This window comes from Armigeres subalbatus, chromosome 1, assembly GCF_024139115.2.
Source record: "Armigeres subalbatus isolate Guangzhou_Male chromosome 1, GZ_Asu_2, whole genome shotgun sequence".
NCBI lineage: Eukaryota > Metazoa > Arthropoda > Insecta > Diptera > Culicidae > Armigeres > Armigeres subalbatus.
Window position 1 is genome coordinate 212,175,523 of NC_085139.1, and position 18,555 is coordinate 212,194,077.

Consider the following 18,555-nt stretch of genomic DNA (forward strand, 5'->3'; position numbering starts at 1 on the left):
AACATTCCAGAGAGTTTTTCTTGAAAACTCCTTAGAGTCTCCCGCGGAAATACTTTACTGTTTTATCATTGACCATGGCAAGCTAGCCTACAATTATCAAGCATTTTCTGTGAAAATTTTGAAGTATACTCAACAGAAACTCAACAGGAACTTTTCGTAAATTTCATAAGTTTTTCCTGTAGAAGCACAGAACTTTTTTTTTTGTGAAATTTCTGAAGTTTTTCGTGTAAATGGCGACCACGTGAACAGATTTTGGTCAGTTTTATATACCCTCCTCCTAAGCATGGACAATTGCTCAATTTTTTTTTTTAAATTGTATGAACCGTGGACATTCGCAGTATCCCCCCTCCCCCTTAACTGTCCACGTGGTATATGGACAGCCCCTTATAGATTTTTCTGGAGAAGTTCATTAGATTTTTCATGCGAAATTCAAAAGATTCTTCTTTTAATGTCTTGAAAATATCCCGAAAAAATGCAAAAAAAATCTTAGAAAAACGTAATGAAAAAACAGCCACGCCGATTCACGCCGACCGAAATTCTGACAAACGCCGCCGCCGATGAATATCGGACCGGCGCACACCTCTTTCTGGAATGCAGTGGTACCAACCAGCATGGGAATCACATGGCATGATATGGTTTATTCAAGAGGCTATAACAAGAACGCGGATCTCGAGATCGTTCTGCTCTTCCAAACAGGTTCAATTAAATTTTCTTTTCAACGACTCTACGACACGAAAGGAAACCATAAATACCACGAGCATAACTAATCCTCCCACCCTAACTAATTTGGCATGAAACATTGCAGGAGATTGAAGCAGCTATTCGAAGCATGAAATCCAACAAAGGTCCTGGGGTCGATCGCATTTCAGCAGAAACTACAGCGCTGGTGGCCTACTGAACAAAGTTAGTCCTCTTTAGGTGCCTGTTTGCAAAAAAAACATGAGTTTGGGCTATGCAGAATAGATTGTTATTATTTGATCCTTACCTTATAAATTTTCTATTTCTCATAGCGTAATTTATATTTCGAAGCTCCTAAAACCTGTCAATCACACATACCGCGCTGGACCCAATTCACTTTCACCGAAACACCTCTCTGAGCTGTGAACCAAACCGAAAGAGGTTCAATAAATCCATATGTTGGAGAATTTGCATACATTTTCGATGGGGAGATTTTTTATACATCCGACAACTACCACAGCATACTTTCCCCACAGATATTATAGAGTTCCTGATATTGAAATAAACAACAACACGTGTATTCCTCATTTTAAAAGTTTAATTGAATGGTATTTTGTACAGAGATTTTGCACGTTTCTGTTGATAGAGCTCAATTCCCAAGCATGCGAAGAAGGAAATTACAACTCATTGACTAGAACTGTTTTTACTGTTGTACTGAGCGCGCCCAGCTAACACTATTTACATGATTAGAAGTTTAATATACATTATGATTAAAGTAATTTAAATATTGAAATTAACAAAAAACTAAATGAAAACAATCACACGGACTAGAAATCGGTTGCACTGCACACAAACTCTCCTTTGATTTTTTTTTTTTTCAAACATTATTTTCCGCTCTGTCCAAACAGTTTTCGGCAACCGTATTGGCAAATCCTGTAGAATCTAAGCTCACAACTTCCGGTGAAACCGCTTCTTCACAGCTCTGTTGCAGAGGCATCGCCAGGTGGACGTTGCTGCTGGTAGAACCGGTGGCACGTCGTCAAGTCATAATGTTGTTGCCGAAGTAGTTGAGATTGAAATCGTCCTCGAACAGGATCTGATCCTCGTCCTGACTGGTGCTCATGTTGATACCCAGCTCGATCGGATCGATCGTGGTGATGTAGTAGTCGGTTGGCGGGGCGGCGTCCGACCGATGAACAGCCGCCGATCGCAGTCCACATTCCTGGACGATCTCCTCCTTCGAAACCGGATTCAGGTAGTCCGCTAGATAGTAATCTGAAAAATGTCGTGGACAGGGATTTCATGAGAAGGAAACAACGGTTCGGGTGGAGGATCAAGTACCGGAATCGAGCAATGCATACGCCTGGAAGTTGTTTGAATTGATCGGATGGACAATCTGAACTTCGACATTTCGTCGAATGCCATTCAGAATTTCACCGGCTGATCGTTTCAGTTCCTCACCTTGAACGACCTCGTATTGGTTAGTCTGGATGTTGGCATACATTGGTTGTTGCTGCTGGGGTTGACCAAGAGCGGACTGCATGTGTTGCCCCGATGATCCGGGCTGAGCGTGTCGGTAGTCTAAGGCCTGTATTGTATTGAAATTAGATATCGATTTATTGAATTACTCAGCTCATGAATTTACCTCACTGACATGCACGTGAGCTGGAGAATGTGGCTCATACTGTGCTAAGCTGGCTGTGGCTGCCGCAATTTCTTCCGAAGTGGGTGATCCCGGTGGCGGATCTCTCTGGTTCTTAGCATTGGCTGCCTCCATTTTAAAGAACAATTCTAATCGTTGCCGTTTCTGAAAAACGAGTTTTAATTCACAAGCCACTTATTAATCGTTAACAATTCTTTTTACTCACGTGTTCCCATGCAAGGAAATTTGCCTCTGAATCCCTGCTGGAGATGGTCCATAGATGACCAGCACCTTGTGGAGCCTTGTTTCCTTTCCGAAAGTGTGGGTTGATCGACAGGTTATGGCGGACTGAGTTCTTCCACCGGTCATCGTTTGATTTATAGAACGGAAAATGATCCCTGAAAATAAGAAACATATTTGTTACAATATTGGTCTTCATATCAAGCTTCTTCAAAGCATTTCAAACAGTCGAGATAAATCCAATTCTAGTAGCTTTTTTGCCTATACACGCAACAACTTGGCACAAATGTGCACCCTCGGTAGAGTAATCGATCGACGAGATAATTTACGACTTCAACCTGTCCTGTCTCGCATGCCACATCAGGAGCTCCGGTGCTCCCTAACTGTCCCTTTCCGTGTCCCAGTCGATGACGAAAGTTTCCCGGTATATCGGCAGTGCTATCTATTTCATATGTACGGCAATAAAAATTAAGGAATGATAGCGACTTCACCAGTAGCGGCAATCATAGAGCGAACACGGAAGCCTGGGCCTACTGGTTCCACATGAATAAACATTTACATTTATGGACTGCGGATATTGGTTTCCTCATTCCCCTTCTGTGCCCGGGTGAGCTACGCGCAGGATCTTCGTCCTGTTCCAACTATAGATAAATGCATAAATAGAATCGTGTGGATTTTTTGGTGCATGATTAATGGTTTCAGCGTTAACATTTCGTGGGGTTCTGAACTGGCCCCCGTGGGCGCAGAAAAGAATGAGCTGAAACACGTGCTGAAGGGTATAAAAAGCACAGAAACATTCAACAAGGCACAGTGCATACCGGCTCGAATAGATACAGGTGTGTAATGGCTACTCGGGGTGCAGTTAAGTGTAGCATTTTCATGGTTCACTGAGCATCGTCCATCGGTCACGAATGGAATAGAAGGAAAGGACATTTAAGGCTCTTTGAAAGGGTAGGGAACGATGACGCTTTATCCGAGGCAAGGTACGTCCTGACGGACAAATTACCGTTGAATTGACGTTGTAGGTTCGAGCGTCATGTTTCCTTTACCAGGGGAGACAGATTCGTTTAAAGGGCATGATACGACGGCTGACGCTTCGGTTAAGCTCGGTCAGTGAGGCGTGAGAACTTCTGCAATGCGACAGTTTGAAAACAGTTTAAAAAGATCATTCATATACATATAAAAAATATTATTAGTTTTCATTACAGGGCGATGAAACTTAGTTTTAATACAAATAGTAATGTTTTATATGAAATAATTGAGCTAGTAGAAGCACAGAATATGTTATGGAAGTAGTGTGAGAATTTCGAGATGAGAACTTAGCTGCAAAATTCTACTTTCCTCAAATGGTGTTAACGATTAGCACTCGTCGTACTCTTTAACAGAAAAATGGAAAACATGTATGTTGTAAAATGGCGCATACGTCACTTTTTCAGATTACGGCAGTATAATAGCTTTGTGGTGTTGACAAGATCTTAAATATTCATTGCTTGAAATGCCTTATTCAATTGAGGTAATTAACTTTACAAAAAAGTTAATAGTTTCTAATGAAAAAAAAACAAAGTATTATGGGTAGGATAAAAGTTGTCAGATGTAAGCTTTTCATTGAAGAATGAAAGATATTCATATTTTTTTATAGGTAGACATAAAATCCACTATTTTTACTGAAAAGGTTTTCAATGTTTCTACAAATAAAGAAACAGATTAATACACCTAGCGTTGATAGCACATTTCTTGTGCACTATTGAAAAAATGGGAAAAACACATAAAATAGGCCAAAACAGCACATTTGAGAATTGATTACAATTTGCATCTTTTTTAACGATTGCACTGCCCACGATCACCTGTTTTTAACTATCAACAAAAGTAGGCATGGGAGAATTGGAAGGATAATGTTTGAGAAACGCATGAGTATGGAAATCCAAATGATTTTCCAAAAATTGTTACAAATTACATAAAAACTTTTTCCACGATGACTATTACTCAATAACACCTTTTTCGGAAAATGGTTAAAACGTCACTTTTTCAGATTACGGCAACGACTACGAATTGGCTGATGGCTTGCAATCTTCGCTCAACGACGCTCTGATATGCAGAGTAAGCTCAACGATCTTGCCGAGCACTCCTCATCAGCAGGTTTAGTCATCAACGTAAACAAACTCAAATCGTTGGATGTAAACACGATGACCCTTTCCAGTTTCACAGGGCAACCGGTGGAGAATGTTGAAAGCTTTCAATATCTAGCCAAATTGCGTCAGACGGCGGTACCAACATCGGCATAGGCGCACGAATCAAGAGAGCAAGGGCTGGCTTTGCAAGTTTAAGAAATACCTGGAAAAACAGGCAGAGAAGTGAACACACAAAAAAAAAATTTTTCAACTCTAACGTGAAATCTGAGCTGTTATACGCTAGCGAAACATAGTGTGTATCAGTGGAGAACACTCAACGGCTGTAGGTGTTCATTAACAGATGTCTGCAGTATATAATTTGGGCCTGGTGGCCTCACAATTGGATCTCAAACAACGAGCTCCATCGTCATTGTTACCATAGGCCGATAGCAACAGAAATTCGTGATCGGAAGTGTGGCTGGGTTGGCTGGACTGTAACCCAGCGGGACATCGTAACAGAGGCAGACCCAGAGGCTCATGGCGGCGAATCCTCAATAAAGAAATAAAAGAGTCGACTGAAATCTAACCTGGTAACAGGTTAAAGCACCACCGGAGCTGTACAGAAAGCAAGTTAGCTTAGCTTAGATTGACGGTACATATCAATGGATGCTACTCCGTGATTTTCAGAGGCCCAAAAGAATTCAGGTCGGTTACTCAGGAGAATTCCGTGCGGAAGTTCAACACAATGTCATTCGAAAGCCCTAAAGAACCGGATTTTTTTTAAGTACAAGAGAATTCCATACGGTGGTATTCTGATTGAATTTATTCGGAAACGCAAAAGAGTTCCTTTAAAAGTTCAAAAGAGTTTTGTTCGAAAACCCAAAAGCATTCCGTTTTTATTTTCGTTCTTAACCCAAAAAGAAGCCCAAAAAGAAGGATTCTCTAGTAACATTGACGGATTTATTAGCGTTTTTTAGCACACTTGAAGGGTAAATCGATGTCTTCAAGTGCCTTAAACCATAAAAGCTATTTGGTTTCCGTTCAGAAGCCCAAAAAATCCATTTTGAAGCAAAAAAGAATTCTGTTCATAGCATAGCATGGAACCCTTGCACAAATCATAGATAGAGTTGCAGATATAAGCATATCCACTGTCATTGTAAATCTGCCACAATCTACAATTAAGCGGACCCGATTTTCTCCACACATCTGGCTACGTCCTGTTTTTATTTTTTAATAGTCCTATCATCTGCATAGAAAGGCACTTGGTTCCGAAACAGCTTTCTTTTAAAAAGACAGAATCACCGTCTTCGACCAGAGGTCGCACAGACTGAACACTTAACATCTAGCATGAGACAACGGACAGGACATTTACACAACACCCAGTGGACCAGTGGAGAACTTTTCGCTTTACGAAAAATTGTTTCCTTACCGGGGCGGGAATCGAACCCACACTCCACAACACATGCATCTAGACGATTGCCGTCGCTAACCGCACGGCCACGAAGCCCACTTTCACAGATGAAGGGGAGAAAAAAGAATGGCAAACATATATTTAAAAGTGTGAGTTATTTTGAATTATATGATGGATATACTGAATCTACGATTAAATATATGGATGAGTGCTATCCACCGATACAATTTCAATAGAGAACAAAAAATAATATACAAGAGCATTGGTTTGATCTCACCAAATTCCGTTCGAGACCTGATGAAAACCTTTGATTCCCATCCTTCAGAAACGGTTTATCCTATAAATATTTTCTGGATGGCACGGAAGTGCGTAAAAGTGGACTTCAAAATTGCAATACTGAAACTTGATAAATCATCCAAACCCGGTGCCATCATCGCGTCTAGAAAGTTACTGGAGCATTCGTCCCATTTTGACGTCAATAAATTAAAGCAATCGTTATTTTAGTTAAAAAGAATCCCGTTCCTGGACTAAAAGGATTCCTTTCAGAAGGCCAAAAGGATTTTGTTTGTAACGACCAAACGACCAAAACGATTCTTATAGGAAGTTAAAAAAGATAATCTGGCCCCGGAGCTGATAATCGTGCCCTACCCTGTGTTTTCTTGGCAATGTGGCTTTGCCAAAAGTCCACAGTAAGCACATCGTAATCAGCGGTGCGAGCCGGAGAGTCGTCTTGATAAGGTTCTACCGGAAAATGTTTGTTCAGAAATTCGATTGCGAGATTGGTGTCATCATGAATGAAAATGTATTCGGTCCTTCTTTTCCCTCCTGTAAGCATTCGTAGTTGGCCCCACACGACGGCCGAGGGTGTTTGTGGATCAATACTGGTGACGAAATCCTGGAACTTCGCCCTCGATGATTCCTTCTTTATTCTGACAAAGATCGCTTCCTTTTTCTTGAAATCCAACAGTTCCTTGATTCCTCCAGTTCTATTGAATAGCATCCTGGCAGCTTTTTTGTCCTTCCAGGCTTGCTCAACTTCGTCTGTCCACCAGAATTTCGGCGAGTGTTTGTTCTTCTGTTTGGAATTCTTTAGAATCGATCTTGTTTCTCGTTGAAGATCTGCCATGGTAGTTACGCTTTCAGCATCCACGTTTTTAATCTCTTCGAAGACTTTTTTCCTGTTGATGAAATGTTCTGGTTTTCGCGGAATGTTTAGTTGAACCACTGTCTCCAAGGCCACATGGTGACTGCCAACTCCATAGTCCAGAATTGTTGTAGTCGTATCTAGAAGCAATGCAGATGACACCAGCACTAGGTCTATGGCTGAAGGGCGCTTATTCACATCGACCGGGTAAAAAGTTGGTTGTCCATTATTCATAATGACCAAATTTTCATTATTCACAAGATCGAACAATATCGAACCTTTTCCATCCGAATGCCGCGAGTCCCATGAGAAATGGTGAGCGTTGAAGTCCCCTCCAATTATCACCTTTCTGTATCCGGTAACCTGACGAAAGATTTGTTTTAACTGGCTCTCGAAGTCGGTAGCGGTTATACTTGGCGCCACATACAGCGATACAACCAGTATATCCGCAGCCAACAGATGACGACCAACCGCTTGAATTCTAGGGAAATTAGGTAGGAAAAAAACCCTGGTATTTTGTATTTCGTTTGCTCTAATTCTAGTTTACTCCTTACACTCTGAGATGAGAGCTATGGTATAGTCCTCTTTGATTAATACTCGTGTTAGCTCTTCCTTATGTTTTTCTAAACTCTGAATGTTTATTTGAAAAAATCTGACTTCTGACTCTGACATTTACTTACGGTTTACATGCTTCGTTGGATTTGTCTCTCAACCTGCTCCTACTCCGCGATCTTTCCTTGCTCTTCTTTTCGGTGTTGATGCTTCTATTCATCGCGCCCAGGGATTTGGACACGCCTTCTGCTCCGCTGCTACTGGCACTGGCATCAGATAGTTGTTGATTAATCTCCTGTGATCGCTGTTTCGCCGTTTTTTGTGCCCACCTCTCAAAGTCCGTAACACGAAACTTGTTGAAGAGAACGATTCCGTTGTTGCTTGATTCGGATGCTTTTTTCTTTCTGTCTGCGAAAACTTCAACTTAATCCACAATCACCACTTCTTCTAGCGGACGCTTTGTCCTCTGAGGTTTTGGCCTGAAGCTGGGTTTCTCTATGTACTCTCTCATACTCTCCGGCAACCATGGCGGAGTATGATTGTGGCAATGCTGGATACTCTTCCTCGTTCGATAGTATGTCGTACCGATTTTGGGTCAAGATGGGACATTTTTTTTGGGTTATCACATTCTCCTGTCTGCAAACCTTCGTGTACTGCTGCACAATTGGGACAGCGTTTCTTCGATCTGCAGTTTTCTGTTTGGTGGTTGTATCTCAGGCAGTTGAGACACAATATCGGCCTGTTAACGAAAGGACGGACGGTGTTGATGCAGCAGAACATGCGAACCTCTCTTGGCAGCTGACTCGCGCGGAAAATTATTCCAATTCGGCTCGTTGGGATTTTCCTTCCTCCTTCAAAGCGGTGCAGTCTGTTGATATTTAGGATCGGGCACATGTCCACCGGAACTCCGGCTACCACTCCGGAGACAGAAACGAAACTGCGCGGGATGTACGCTTTGTAGTTATGCTCGTTCAGCACAGGGTCTTTCTTCAGTTGGTTTGCTGCCTGCAAGTCTCCCAAGAAAACGATCAGCTTGTATTTACCGAGAGTTCGGATGTTGGTGATGTTCTGTCGGTATGTTTCCGTTTTCGTTATCAGTTGTCCAAATGTCAGTTTGTTTATATGAACGGCTCCATCCTTGTCGTCTAATAGCTGGACGATAACGTGACAGGGCGCCACGTCGTTTTTGTTGTATTCATATTCTTGGTACGTTTTGCCGTCGGGCGGCTTCCCCATCTTGCCGGTCACTTCCACACTTCTTCTATCAATCGGGTTTTGCACAGTCAAAAAAGAACGTAGACCCCGTTTCTGACTATTTCTTCACCTCCCCAGTGATTTACACACCGGTCACTTTTTTATTTGTTCCGAATTCACCCGGAAAAATAAGAATTTTCGCACTACAAACGATAACAGCACAGACAAACAGACGTAACTCTTCATATAAATTGTTCGAAAAATTATCGTTATACCTTTTCAGAAAACACTACTGCCATCTATTATCAGAATCGCGAGAAACACAGTCGATCATGATTATTTCCTATTTGACGTTTGCTCCTAACACATACTTCTATATGAATCATCATCATCATCGTCATCAACACATAAAACATTCAGCAGCATATACACTAATCAAATGTCAAAGCGATTGAACACTAGCGCCTCTCTTGGCACAATCGCGTAACACAGATGAATTTCAAATCAACCGTTAAACACGTGAACGATGTTGAAATGAGAAGTGTTACGTCTGTTTGTCTGTGATAACAGTATGGCGACACACCGAAAGTGATACTTTAACTTTTAACATTCTGACAACACTGCTATGTTTGTTTGACTTGTTGTTTTTGTTCATAACTTATATCCATTTCGTAAAAAAATTGTGATCGTTTAGTAATAGTCGAGTGACTACCCAAGTACTACAAAATTTTCGATTGATTAGATGCTTTAATTAATGCTTGGTGGTTACTTGGGTAGTGTATCCAGTTGGATACTGATGTATCTCTATTCGAAACGGTGTATAAAACAGCGGCGGATCGTTCGCTGTGCGTGAAATTCGTTTCAATCAATGCAATGCAGGAGTCACTAAATAAAAACACGGATCCGCGTAGATTCCATTATTCCATTATTCAGTGGAAGTGTAAATGACGGTTGCCGGTAGCAATGTGCAATACATCCGAGTATTTGACTTGCCTCCAGAACTGCCAGATAATGTACTTGAATAGCGTCTTTCGGAGTACGGAAAAGTGGATCGTGTGGTCCGGGAAAAATTTCCGATTAATTTAGGTTTGGATCATTTATACACCGGTGTGCGAGGTTTCTACAATTGATGTCCAAAAGGAAATTCCTACATCGCTGGAAGTTTCGAACTGGAAAGGGAACGCGTTCTACCAAAGTTTGAGGGACAAATGCTTTTTATGCCGAGCGGAAGGGCATCGTAAATCAAAAAACCCAGATTAATCCACCTACAGTAAGATTTTGACCCTTCCTTAGTTATAAGGATTTTTTTTCCAGACTCCAGTATTTAAAACGAGATAAAACTACTCGGCTTCCCACGGCGATTTACCGTGAAAGTGACAAAATAATTGCCTACCCAAAGGCGGATGTCATGGGTTGAGTGACAACTCAACGAATGATAACGTACTGTACTTCATGCGGCCTATCTATAAGGCGCTCGTCGGATTGAATAACTATCCTGCTTTCCACGCTCGGTAATGGCGGCTTATCGGTGTGTAAAAATCAATCGGTCGCTGTACTGTTTGACACTAGCTGGAGGAAAACACACTGTCGAAAAGGCCTTTTTTCCCTTCCCCTCACCCAGGAACGCCAGTGGGCTTTCCTCCAGCTAGTGTCAAACAGTACAGTGACCAATTGATTTTTACACACCGATAAGCCGCCATTACCGAGCGTGAAAAGCTGGATTGTGACATGGTTAGCAACTATCGTAACACTGGTTGCATATATTGTACTCGTAACTTCCAGAGACCTCGATATTAATAATTCCAGAACTAACTAAATCAGTCATTGATCTGAGCAAAACTCAATAGCGTTCAATAATAACATATATTTCGCCTTATGGATGCCTAATTTGGTAAAACTAAACTTGTTCAATACCTTAAAAACAAGCGAGATTTTTATGGTAGTAAATTTCAGAATTTGCACACATACGCACACATACATGCATACAAGTGATCTATTAGTGTCTCAAAACATGCTCACATTTGCTATCTAGCTTCCACTGAAGAAATTTTTGAAATCCCTTTCAATTTATACGTTTTTGCTTTCCTGAGAAGATTTTTTTGTACATGCTTCTATATGTTCCTCAATTAAAATCATTTGTTTCTTTGAAACAAATCAGAAAAATAGGCATAACTCCATGTTATATCATTTGTTATAATTATACTTTCAATGTCAAAGTGAATTTGTTTAAAATACCATACATTTTATTTAATAATTCACGAGATTTCTTGATATAGAGTAGAGTGGGGCAAGAGTGCGCGTGGGGTAAGAGTACGTTTTCGATTTTTTGAAGTAATAAAAAAAGATCAACTAGCAGCACTGCATCAGTTTGACAGGTATTCTGACCAACAATTATCATGTGTAATTGTAAGCGATTTGAATAAACAACAAGGGAGATATGGAGTTAGATAGCTTTTTGGTCATTTTGCTAAAAATAATTGGATTTCCGCAACTAGTATTTTATTACCATGTATACGTTCAATCAGGTGAACATTATACCATTTCGATAACCTATTGTATAGAGTACTTTATGGTACAGAACACCAATCCGGTTGGTTTTCCAAGAAGTCAAAACCATTACTTGAATAATTTTTGGGACTGTGGGGTAAAAGTACGCAGGAACCGGTGGGGCAAGAGTACGCAAATGAATTTTTAAATTATGATGTCAAACCCGTATCTCCGGTCGAAATAAGACTTCTTACAAAGCGTAAAGATCCACAACTAAGAAAAAAGGGACAGAATTCGAAATTATCACAAGTTTTTAGGATAAGTTGAAGTAATTCGGTGTTAAAAAGGACTTAGCGAACAAAGCACTGAAGCGAAATAATGAAATTGTATTAGGACTTGTTGTACACCTAAACATAGTACGAAAACACAATTTCATCTAAATGATCATTTCATTTAATCAAAAGAAACATTCATAAATTACGCAACGTTTAGCTGGGAGGGTTTGCAAGATGTGTGACGATCCATATAATTTTTGAGGATTCATACAAATCTCGCTTAACTTTTCAAAAGGACCTAAGTAACATTTTTTTCATGAATTAATTTGAATACTGCAATCAATAGCTTTTATGTTGTTCTGTTGATTGCGCTATTCAAATTAATTCATGAAAAAAATGTTACTTAGGACCTTTTGAAAAGTTAAGCGAGAAATAGTGTAAGATAAGGGGGAGAGGTGATGAAATAGCCTACTTTTACGTTACGTGATTGGTGGACTTTCTTTAAGGAAAATGCCTTTGTATACGCCACGCGAAACCTGATATATATTTTTACCTCTGTAGTTTTTTGTATATATAAAAAACAATGTTTTTTCGTATGAAAGTGCACATTTTTAGGACCCCCTCCCCCTTTAAGAGTTACGTAATCTTTAAACATTCCCTAATATATGCTCATTAAACATCAATTAAATGTTATTAACTCTTATTTGTGTAAATATATACTTAAAGCACATGATTGGATAAATGCGTACTCTTACCCCACCCGATGCGCACTTTTACCCCACCGGTGGGGTAAGAGTGCGTTTTTCACTTGTCTTGCAATAAGGGTTCTACTAAAACGAATCTCAATAATTTCAATATTTTTTTTACTGAGTAACATAAAGGAAGATTATATGAATCATCGACACAGATTTGATATGCAGAAGCTTGCATCATAAGGGCCACATGATCGATTGAAAACTAAGTGCGTACTCTTGCCCCACTCTACTCTATTAATACGTGACACACCTGCGTAACGCATACAAAGTGAAATTATATACACTTCCGAAGGAAGGGTCAAAAAGAAGCAAACAGACGGAATAGAAGTGGAAAGGCAAGACAAGCAACGGAAATCATACTCCGGTGTAGTTGTCGGATTTGAAGCAACGAAGAATGTAATTGAAGTGCCAGAGGAAGATGTGGTCGTGTTGGATATTGGCTCAACAGAAAGAGCGGAAACATTCGAAATCCCCAACTCGATGGTAGAACGAGAGAAGCTAGCGGAGACGATGACCAAAAACAAGACAGACAGGATTTGGTTTGTTAAGAAGGGAGTAATGGGCTATACTGATCACTATCAAAAAATGAAAGAAGAAGAGGAAAGAAAGCAACAAGCGCAGTCAACGAGTCAGCGACGGGACCATTTTGTTACTGCAGGGGCGGTGGACCGTTCACCACCGAAGAAGACATCGCGCAGAAATACATCTGAAACTTTTTCGGAATAATTTATTATCTTCGAAGTTTGTGGCTCCGTAGAGTTTTTTTATTAAACAATTGAGCCTAATAAATAAACGAAATAGTAAAAAAAAAAAATTAAATGCAAAACTTTGCTTACCTAAAAACTAAATTCAAAATAACGTTCCCTCTTTGCTGAATTTTATTTACGCTTCCCAGTTTTGGGCGCAATAAGAGCATCGCTGATTTGACTGTTATTTGTAGCATCTTAGAACAACTGAACCTAGGGTTAACCCTCTAAAACCCAAATTTTTGTTTTCGCTCAAAATCACTATTTTGCTTCCTAAAATCGATCTAATCACGGTTTGGGTATTACATTTTTTTTAATGCGCGATTCCATCAATTTCACATTTTGATTTTTTAGAATTCTGTTTTTCGGTTTTTTTTTCCAATCAAATAATTTCTTGATTCTATTAATATTTATTGATTTTTCAACATATTTAGAGTTTGAAGATACTCATCCAATGCTGACTAATTGCAATTTTTAAATTTTCAATGCTATTTTTTTTATTTTTCGTGTAACGAGTTGGATACATAATTTAGAGTGTAACATTCACAACTATAACCTTTTATTAAATAAGGTTAGTTGTAGAAAAATACTAAACTACAAATATTTCACTCCTAATGAGGTATACGAGCGAAAACACAGAGGAGCAAAATATCACTCAATTTTAATTTTTTTTAAATTTGTAGAACTTTGAAAACTAACTTTAAATTACATTTAAACATGCATTAAAGTTCATATTATTGCGTTGCGTTGCGTTGTAACGGAGTATTTCGTAGATTGCATACTGATAATTGTCATGTATATTCTTTACCTTTCTTACCCCAATTGCTTATGGATTTCCATTTGGGATTCAATGGAAATCCAATTGGGGGTCCAAATGATAAAACATGAAAGCTATCATTGCCGGCCACGCCCATCTTCTCCGTTACTAGGAAAGGGAAGGAAATGATGATATGACATCTACTTAACGAGAGGCCAGCGATTCACCGACGCCCTCATAGATGTCAAGGAATTGGATGGTGGGTAGGGTATGTGGTTTAGGAGTATCATTATAAGCAAATGATAGAAAATTTGTGGAAATACGTTGGGAGTGACTTTGCTAAGAAATTTATGTCACTCCATTATCCTTGTCGATGATTTTCCTCGGATGGGGCGAAGGTACTAGCCTTGCCCTGGCTAATAGCCTAGGTTTAAGCGCCTTTGCTCGCTCTCTGAAACGAAAAAAGAGCAAAAAGAAATTAAATTAAATTCCCCTTCCCCCCTGATATGATGCGTACGAACTATCTGCTTACTGAGCAGAAACACGACAAAACAGGCACTGATTGGTTTTCATTTCGACCGCACAAAGCAACAAAATCGGCCCGCGCGAACTATCTGCTTACTCAAAACGAATATGCCAACATAACTGAAGATTTACTCGTATTACTATTTTACGTAATTGAGCCTCCTTACAGTGGAATTAATTAATATTCAAATATTTATTGAGAAATTGGCTCTTGTACTAGGGGTTAATCTGATATTAAACCGATTCAAACTTTTTTTTTTTTATTAAAGTTCATATTATTGAACAACATCAAAAACTTTTCGAAATCTGATCAATTGAAAACTACAAAAACCAAAATACCCCGTCTAACTAAAGGCGGTATTGAGCACTAGAGGGTTAATTGTTTAGGTTCAAGATTCAAAAACTTCACATATAAAAAACTGAACATTTTATTTTCCTTAGTGAGTAAGGGGCGCCCAATGTAGGTTCCACCAAGGGCGCTGACCACGCCACGGCTCTGAATATAATATATTAGAACTTTGCCGAATCAAAATTGCTTAATTATCCTAATCTGTAACTGATGGAAACAGGTTCTAACTTATGAAGATGAAATAAGGATTCGAAATACGAACGACAACAAAAGATATTTCAACGACGAAAATAAGCAAGCCCATATCGGAAAATCTATCGTTACGAAACCACAAAATCAATATGTCATTCGCGGGGCACATAAATTGGACACCGCATTTTTCATTTTTCCTCGCCTTGCGCTGAACCTTTTTCTTACAACCACCCGCGCTGTCATGTCAGGAACGATGTAAATCACCTATCTCCGCTTTTGACGAATGGCTTTCTTCCGTGTGATGCGCGAAACGAATATTATTATTACTGGGTATCTACCATTGCGCGATTTCCCGCAACGTGATTGATTTTCCACCGACGACGACGACCACCGCCCAAATGGAGCTGGAGGTTGCAGAATTTCTCTCTGCGCTAGGATACTGCGTTCGCAGTAGACCCCGTTTCCTTAGCTGTCATACTCGGTGACATGTGATTTATATGAGCGTGTTTCTGCCATTTGTAGTAAACTGTCTTTCGTTTCTTAGTCATTGCCTAACACACAGTAATAGTGCCGTGCAATGATTAAGAACTGCTCCTGTTGAATCCATGTAGCTGTACTCGGCAAAAAAAACACAAATCTTTACTATGTGTATAACGTTCGTCAGTATTATTCGTTTTACCAAAAAGTGAACTAAAACGATCATCTAAGTTATAATGAGAAAAAAGCTGAGATCCTCGCGAGCTTTGACCATAACCAAGAGTTTGTGGGGTATTACGATATACGTTTGGATATAATAGCAGGACTCCACTTTGCTTTCTTTCCTTATTCGTTCTTGTCTTATTTCCTCAATATTTTTCTTTTGTCTTGGTCTTCTTTTCCATTTTCAATTTTTCTTCTTCCTTTTCCCTCTTAAGTACCTACTTAACACTTTTCATAATCTAGAAAAGAATTGTCTAATAACTTATTTCTCATTTCACACTTCTCGATTCTCACCTTCTTCTAACTTGTTTCAATTGTTGGAAAAACAACTCAGAACTAGGTAGAGCATGCTGCGTTCAATTTTATCTGCATCAAATTTGAACACGTAGTTACAATGTTAGATCTTTATTCACTTTCATATATCTATTGTGTTATGGCATTTTGTAATAACGAATGCATTTTGTGTACAACATTATAAAATTTGAATCAAAAAATGTTATAAAAAAAAAAAAAAAATCTAATTGCAAAAATGATAAAGAGCAGATTTAATCTAATTCATGTAAGATAGTAGATGATTTTCTTCCAGATTAACGCATGTCACGATGCGAGATAGCTTTTACATGCACAAATGATGGCAATCGATTTGTTATTTGGCATAATGTATGCAGAGAAGAAATTCAGTTTGTTTCTCTGAAACGTTATTAGATATAGAAAAATTCTTTAACCTCTTTTAATGAAATGTCTTCAACTGTCTAAGACGAGTATAGTACTTTCCATTGAATTCCACTACGTTTTATTAGCTTCACAGATACGTATTTCAACCTCAATTGTGAGGCTATCATCAGTACTTGGTACTGGTACTGGTACTTGACTCGACTTAGTCGTCGAGTCAGATACGAGAAACTGAACACGGCCTCACTGTTGAGGTCGAAATGCGTATGTGTAAAGATAACAAAAAGGAGTGGAATTAAATGGAAAGTACTAGTCTTAGATAGTTATTAGATCTGAAAATTCGTTGTCGCATTATGTGATTATTAAATTGTGAAACGAAATTAGATTCCGATGAAATCTATATACCTAATTAGTATTAGATTTATTAATGGTTTTTATTCTTTGTTTTGTCCGGTGCATAGTCAGAACGAATTAATTGACATTCAATTGAAGGCAGGACCAGTTGGGTGATAGTTTCGGATACGAGAGCTATTATACACAAATTTTAGCTCAGTTCACCCATCACCATAATGAAGCGAAAAACCATTCGTGCTCACGTGAACTCTATAACTTTCCATGTGACAATTTCTCTACCCGCACGATATTTCGAGCTGCTATAATCGTCGTCATCGATCGATTGATGCACCCGAAAAGGTACAAGTTATGCGATGGCGATATCACCCACCATGCAAGCTTTATTATAGAGAGAGCGGCCAATTCTTAGATTTGTGGCCGAGCAAAATAGATTTGATCTCATCCTTTCTACAGTGTGTGTGTCAAGAATGGAACCTCTGGTGGTGATTCGCCATCGATACCCTATCCGTGCATGTCTGGAGTCAATTTGGCTATTCAACTACTTATGCTACTAGTTTTACTACAGTTTGAATGCTTTCGTGCAACGCTGACACTGGCACGGTCGGTTGGAAAGGGGCTATCGAAAGGAAAATTCTCCGCCCCAAAAGTTTTTCCCTGTCCATTTTCTAGCCTTCATCGCTATACCGAAAGGAAAGCAAGCCGTCCAATAATGCTGATGTCGTATTCAAAACGAAATACTGGAAGTGGACACGCGCCTGTGCGGCATATTCGTTTTTATTTTTTCTAGATTATGATGCCACCCAACCAACCGAGGTGTGTGAGTTGAATGTATCTGCTTTTGATAGGTTTTGTGGTCAAATGAGAAAAAATATTTAGAGCTTTTTAGTGGAATGTCTCTACTTGCCATAAGACGAGTTAGTTGCATTCAATTCCATCACTTCATTGTAATTTTAAAAATACGTATTTCGACCTCCTACTTGACACTGAAGACGGCCTTACTGTTGGGGTCGAAATACGTATCTGTTGAATTACAATCAAGTGTTTCCAACTCATCTTAAGATCTATTTTTTTTTAAATGCATAAATCAGACTTATTTTTATCCTTCAATAAGGCTTCCGAAACATGATCATCGTAGTATTTTTCCTAAACAAAGAAAAATGAGCTCAATATAAATGAGAGAAGACCTCATTTACCTATCACAATCAGTATAAAAGATTAAAAGAATGGTTAACAGTTCTCTATGAGCTCAAGGCTGGAATACCACAATTGTTGAAGGTATATCTATTTTTCCTATGGATCACACGAGCTTCATCCATTTTTCAAAAAGTTATTAGAGGCCGGATACGAAATGGTAAGCTGACATTTGGGAATGAGCGTCAAACATAGCCCTGGTCCTCACAAGTTCCAATTCTCACGCTTCCACGGGTCTGCCGATGGCAATAGACCGCCAATTATGGGTTGCGTACTTAGCCTGGGCACTGAGTTGCCCTTCTGACATCAGCTAGAGTGAAGGGTCTGCCTAGGATATGGTGGAGATTGCAAAAGCAGGCCCTGTCAAAGCAACCATGTGTCGCTTAACCCTCTAATGCCCAAGACCGTCTTTAGACGGGGTATTTTGATTATTTTTTTGTAATTTTTAATTGATTAGATTTCGAAAAGTTTCTGATCTTGATCAATAATATAAACTTTAATAAAGACAGGAACACCGTCTTCGACCAGAGGTCGTACAGACTGAACACTTAACACCTAGCATTAGACAACGGACAGGACACATA

General features: G+C 39.3%; 1 protein-coding gene across 2 annotated transcripts in view; it reads right to left on the reverse strand.

Annotated features, from left to right (window-relative positions):
* Positions 1-1,266: 1,266 nt before the first annotated feature.
* The window catches only part of LOC134210602 (uncharacterized), a 60,588-nt gene continuing 43,299 nt past the window's right edge, over positions 1,267-18,555 (reverse strand). Inside the window, exons 4-7 of one of the 2 annotated variants that reach the window (XM_062686735.1) lie at positions 2,547-2,718; positions 2,324-2,485; positions 2,140-2,266; positions 1,267-1,953 (exon numbers count right to left, since the gene is read on the reverse strand). In XM_062686735.1, the coding sequence (XP_062542719.1) occupies positions 1,718-1,953; positions 2,140-2,266; positions 2,324-2,485; positions 2,547-2,718 (697 nt within the window). In that variant the 3' untranslated portion in view covers positions 1,267-1,717. Of the gene's footprint in view, positions 1,954-2,019; positions 2,267-2,323; positions 2,486-2,546; positions 2,719-18,555 lie in introns of both variants that reach the window. The other variant, XM_062686726.1, reaches the window with a different exon arrangement.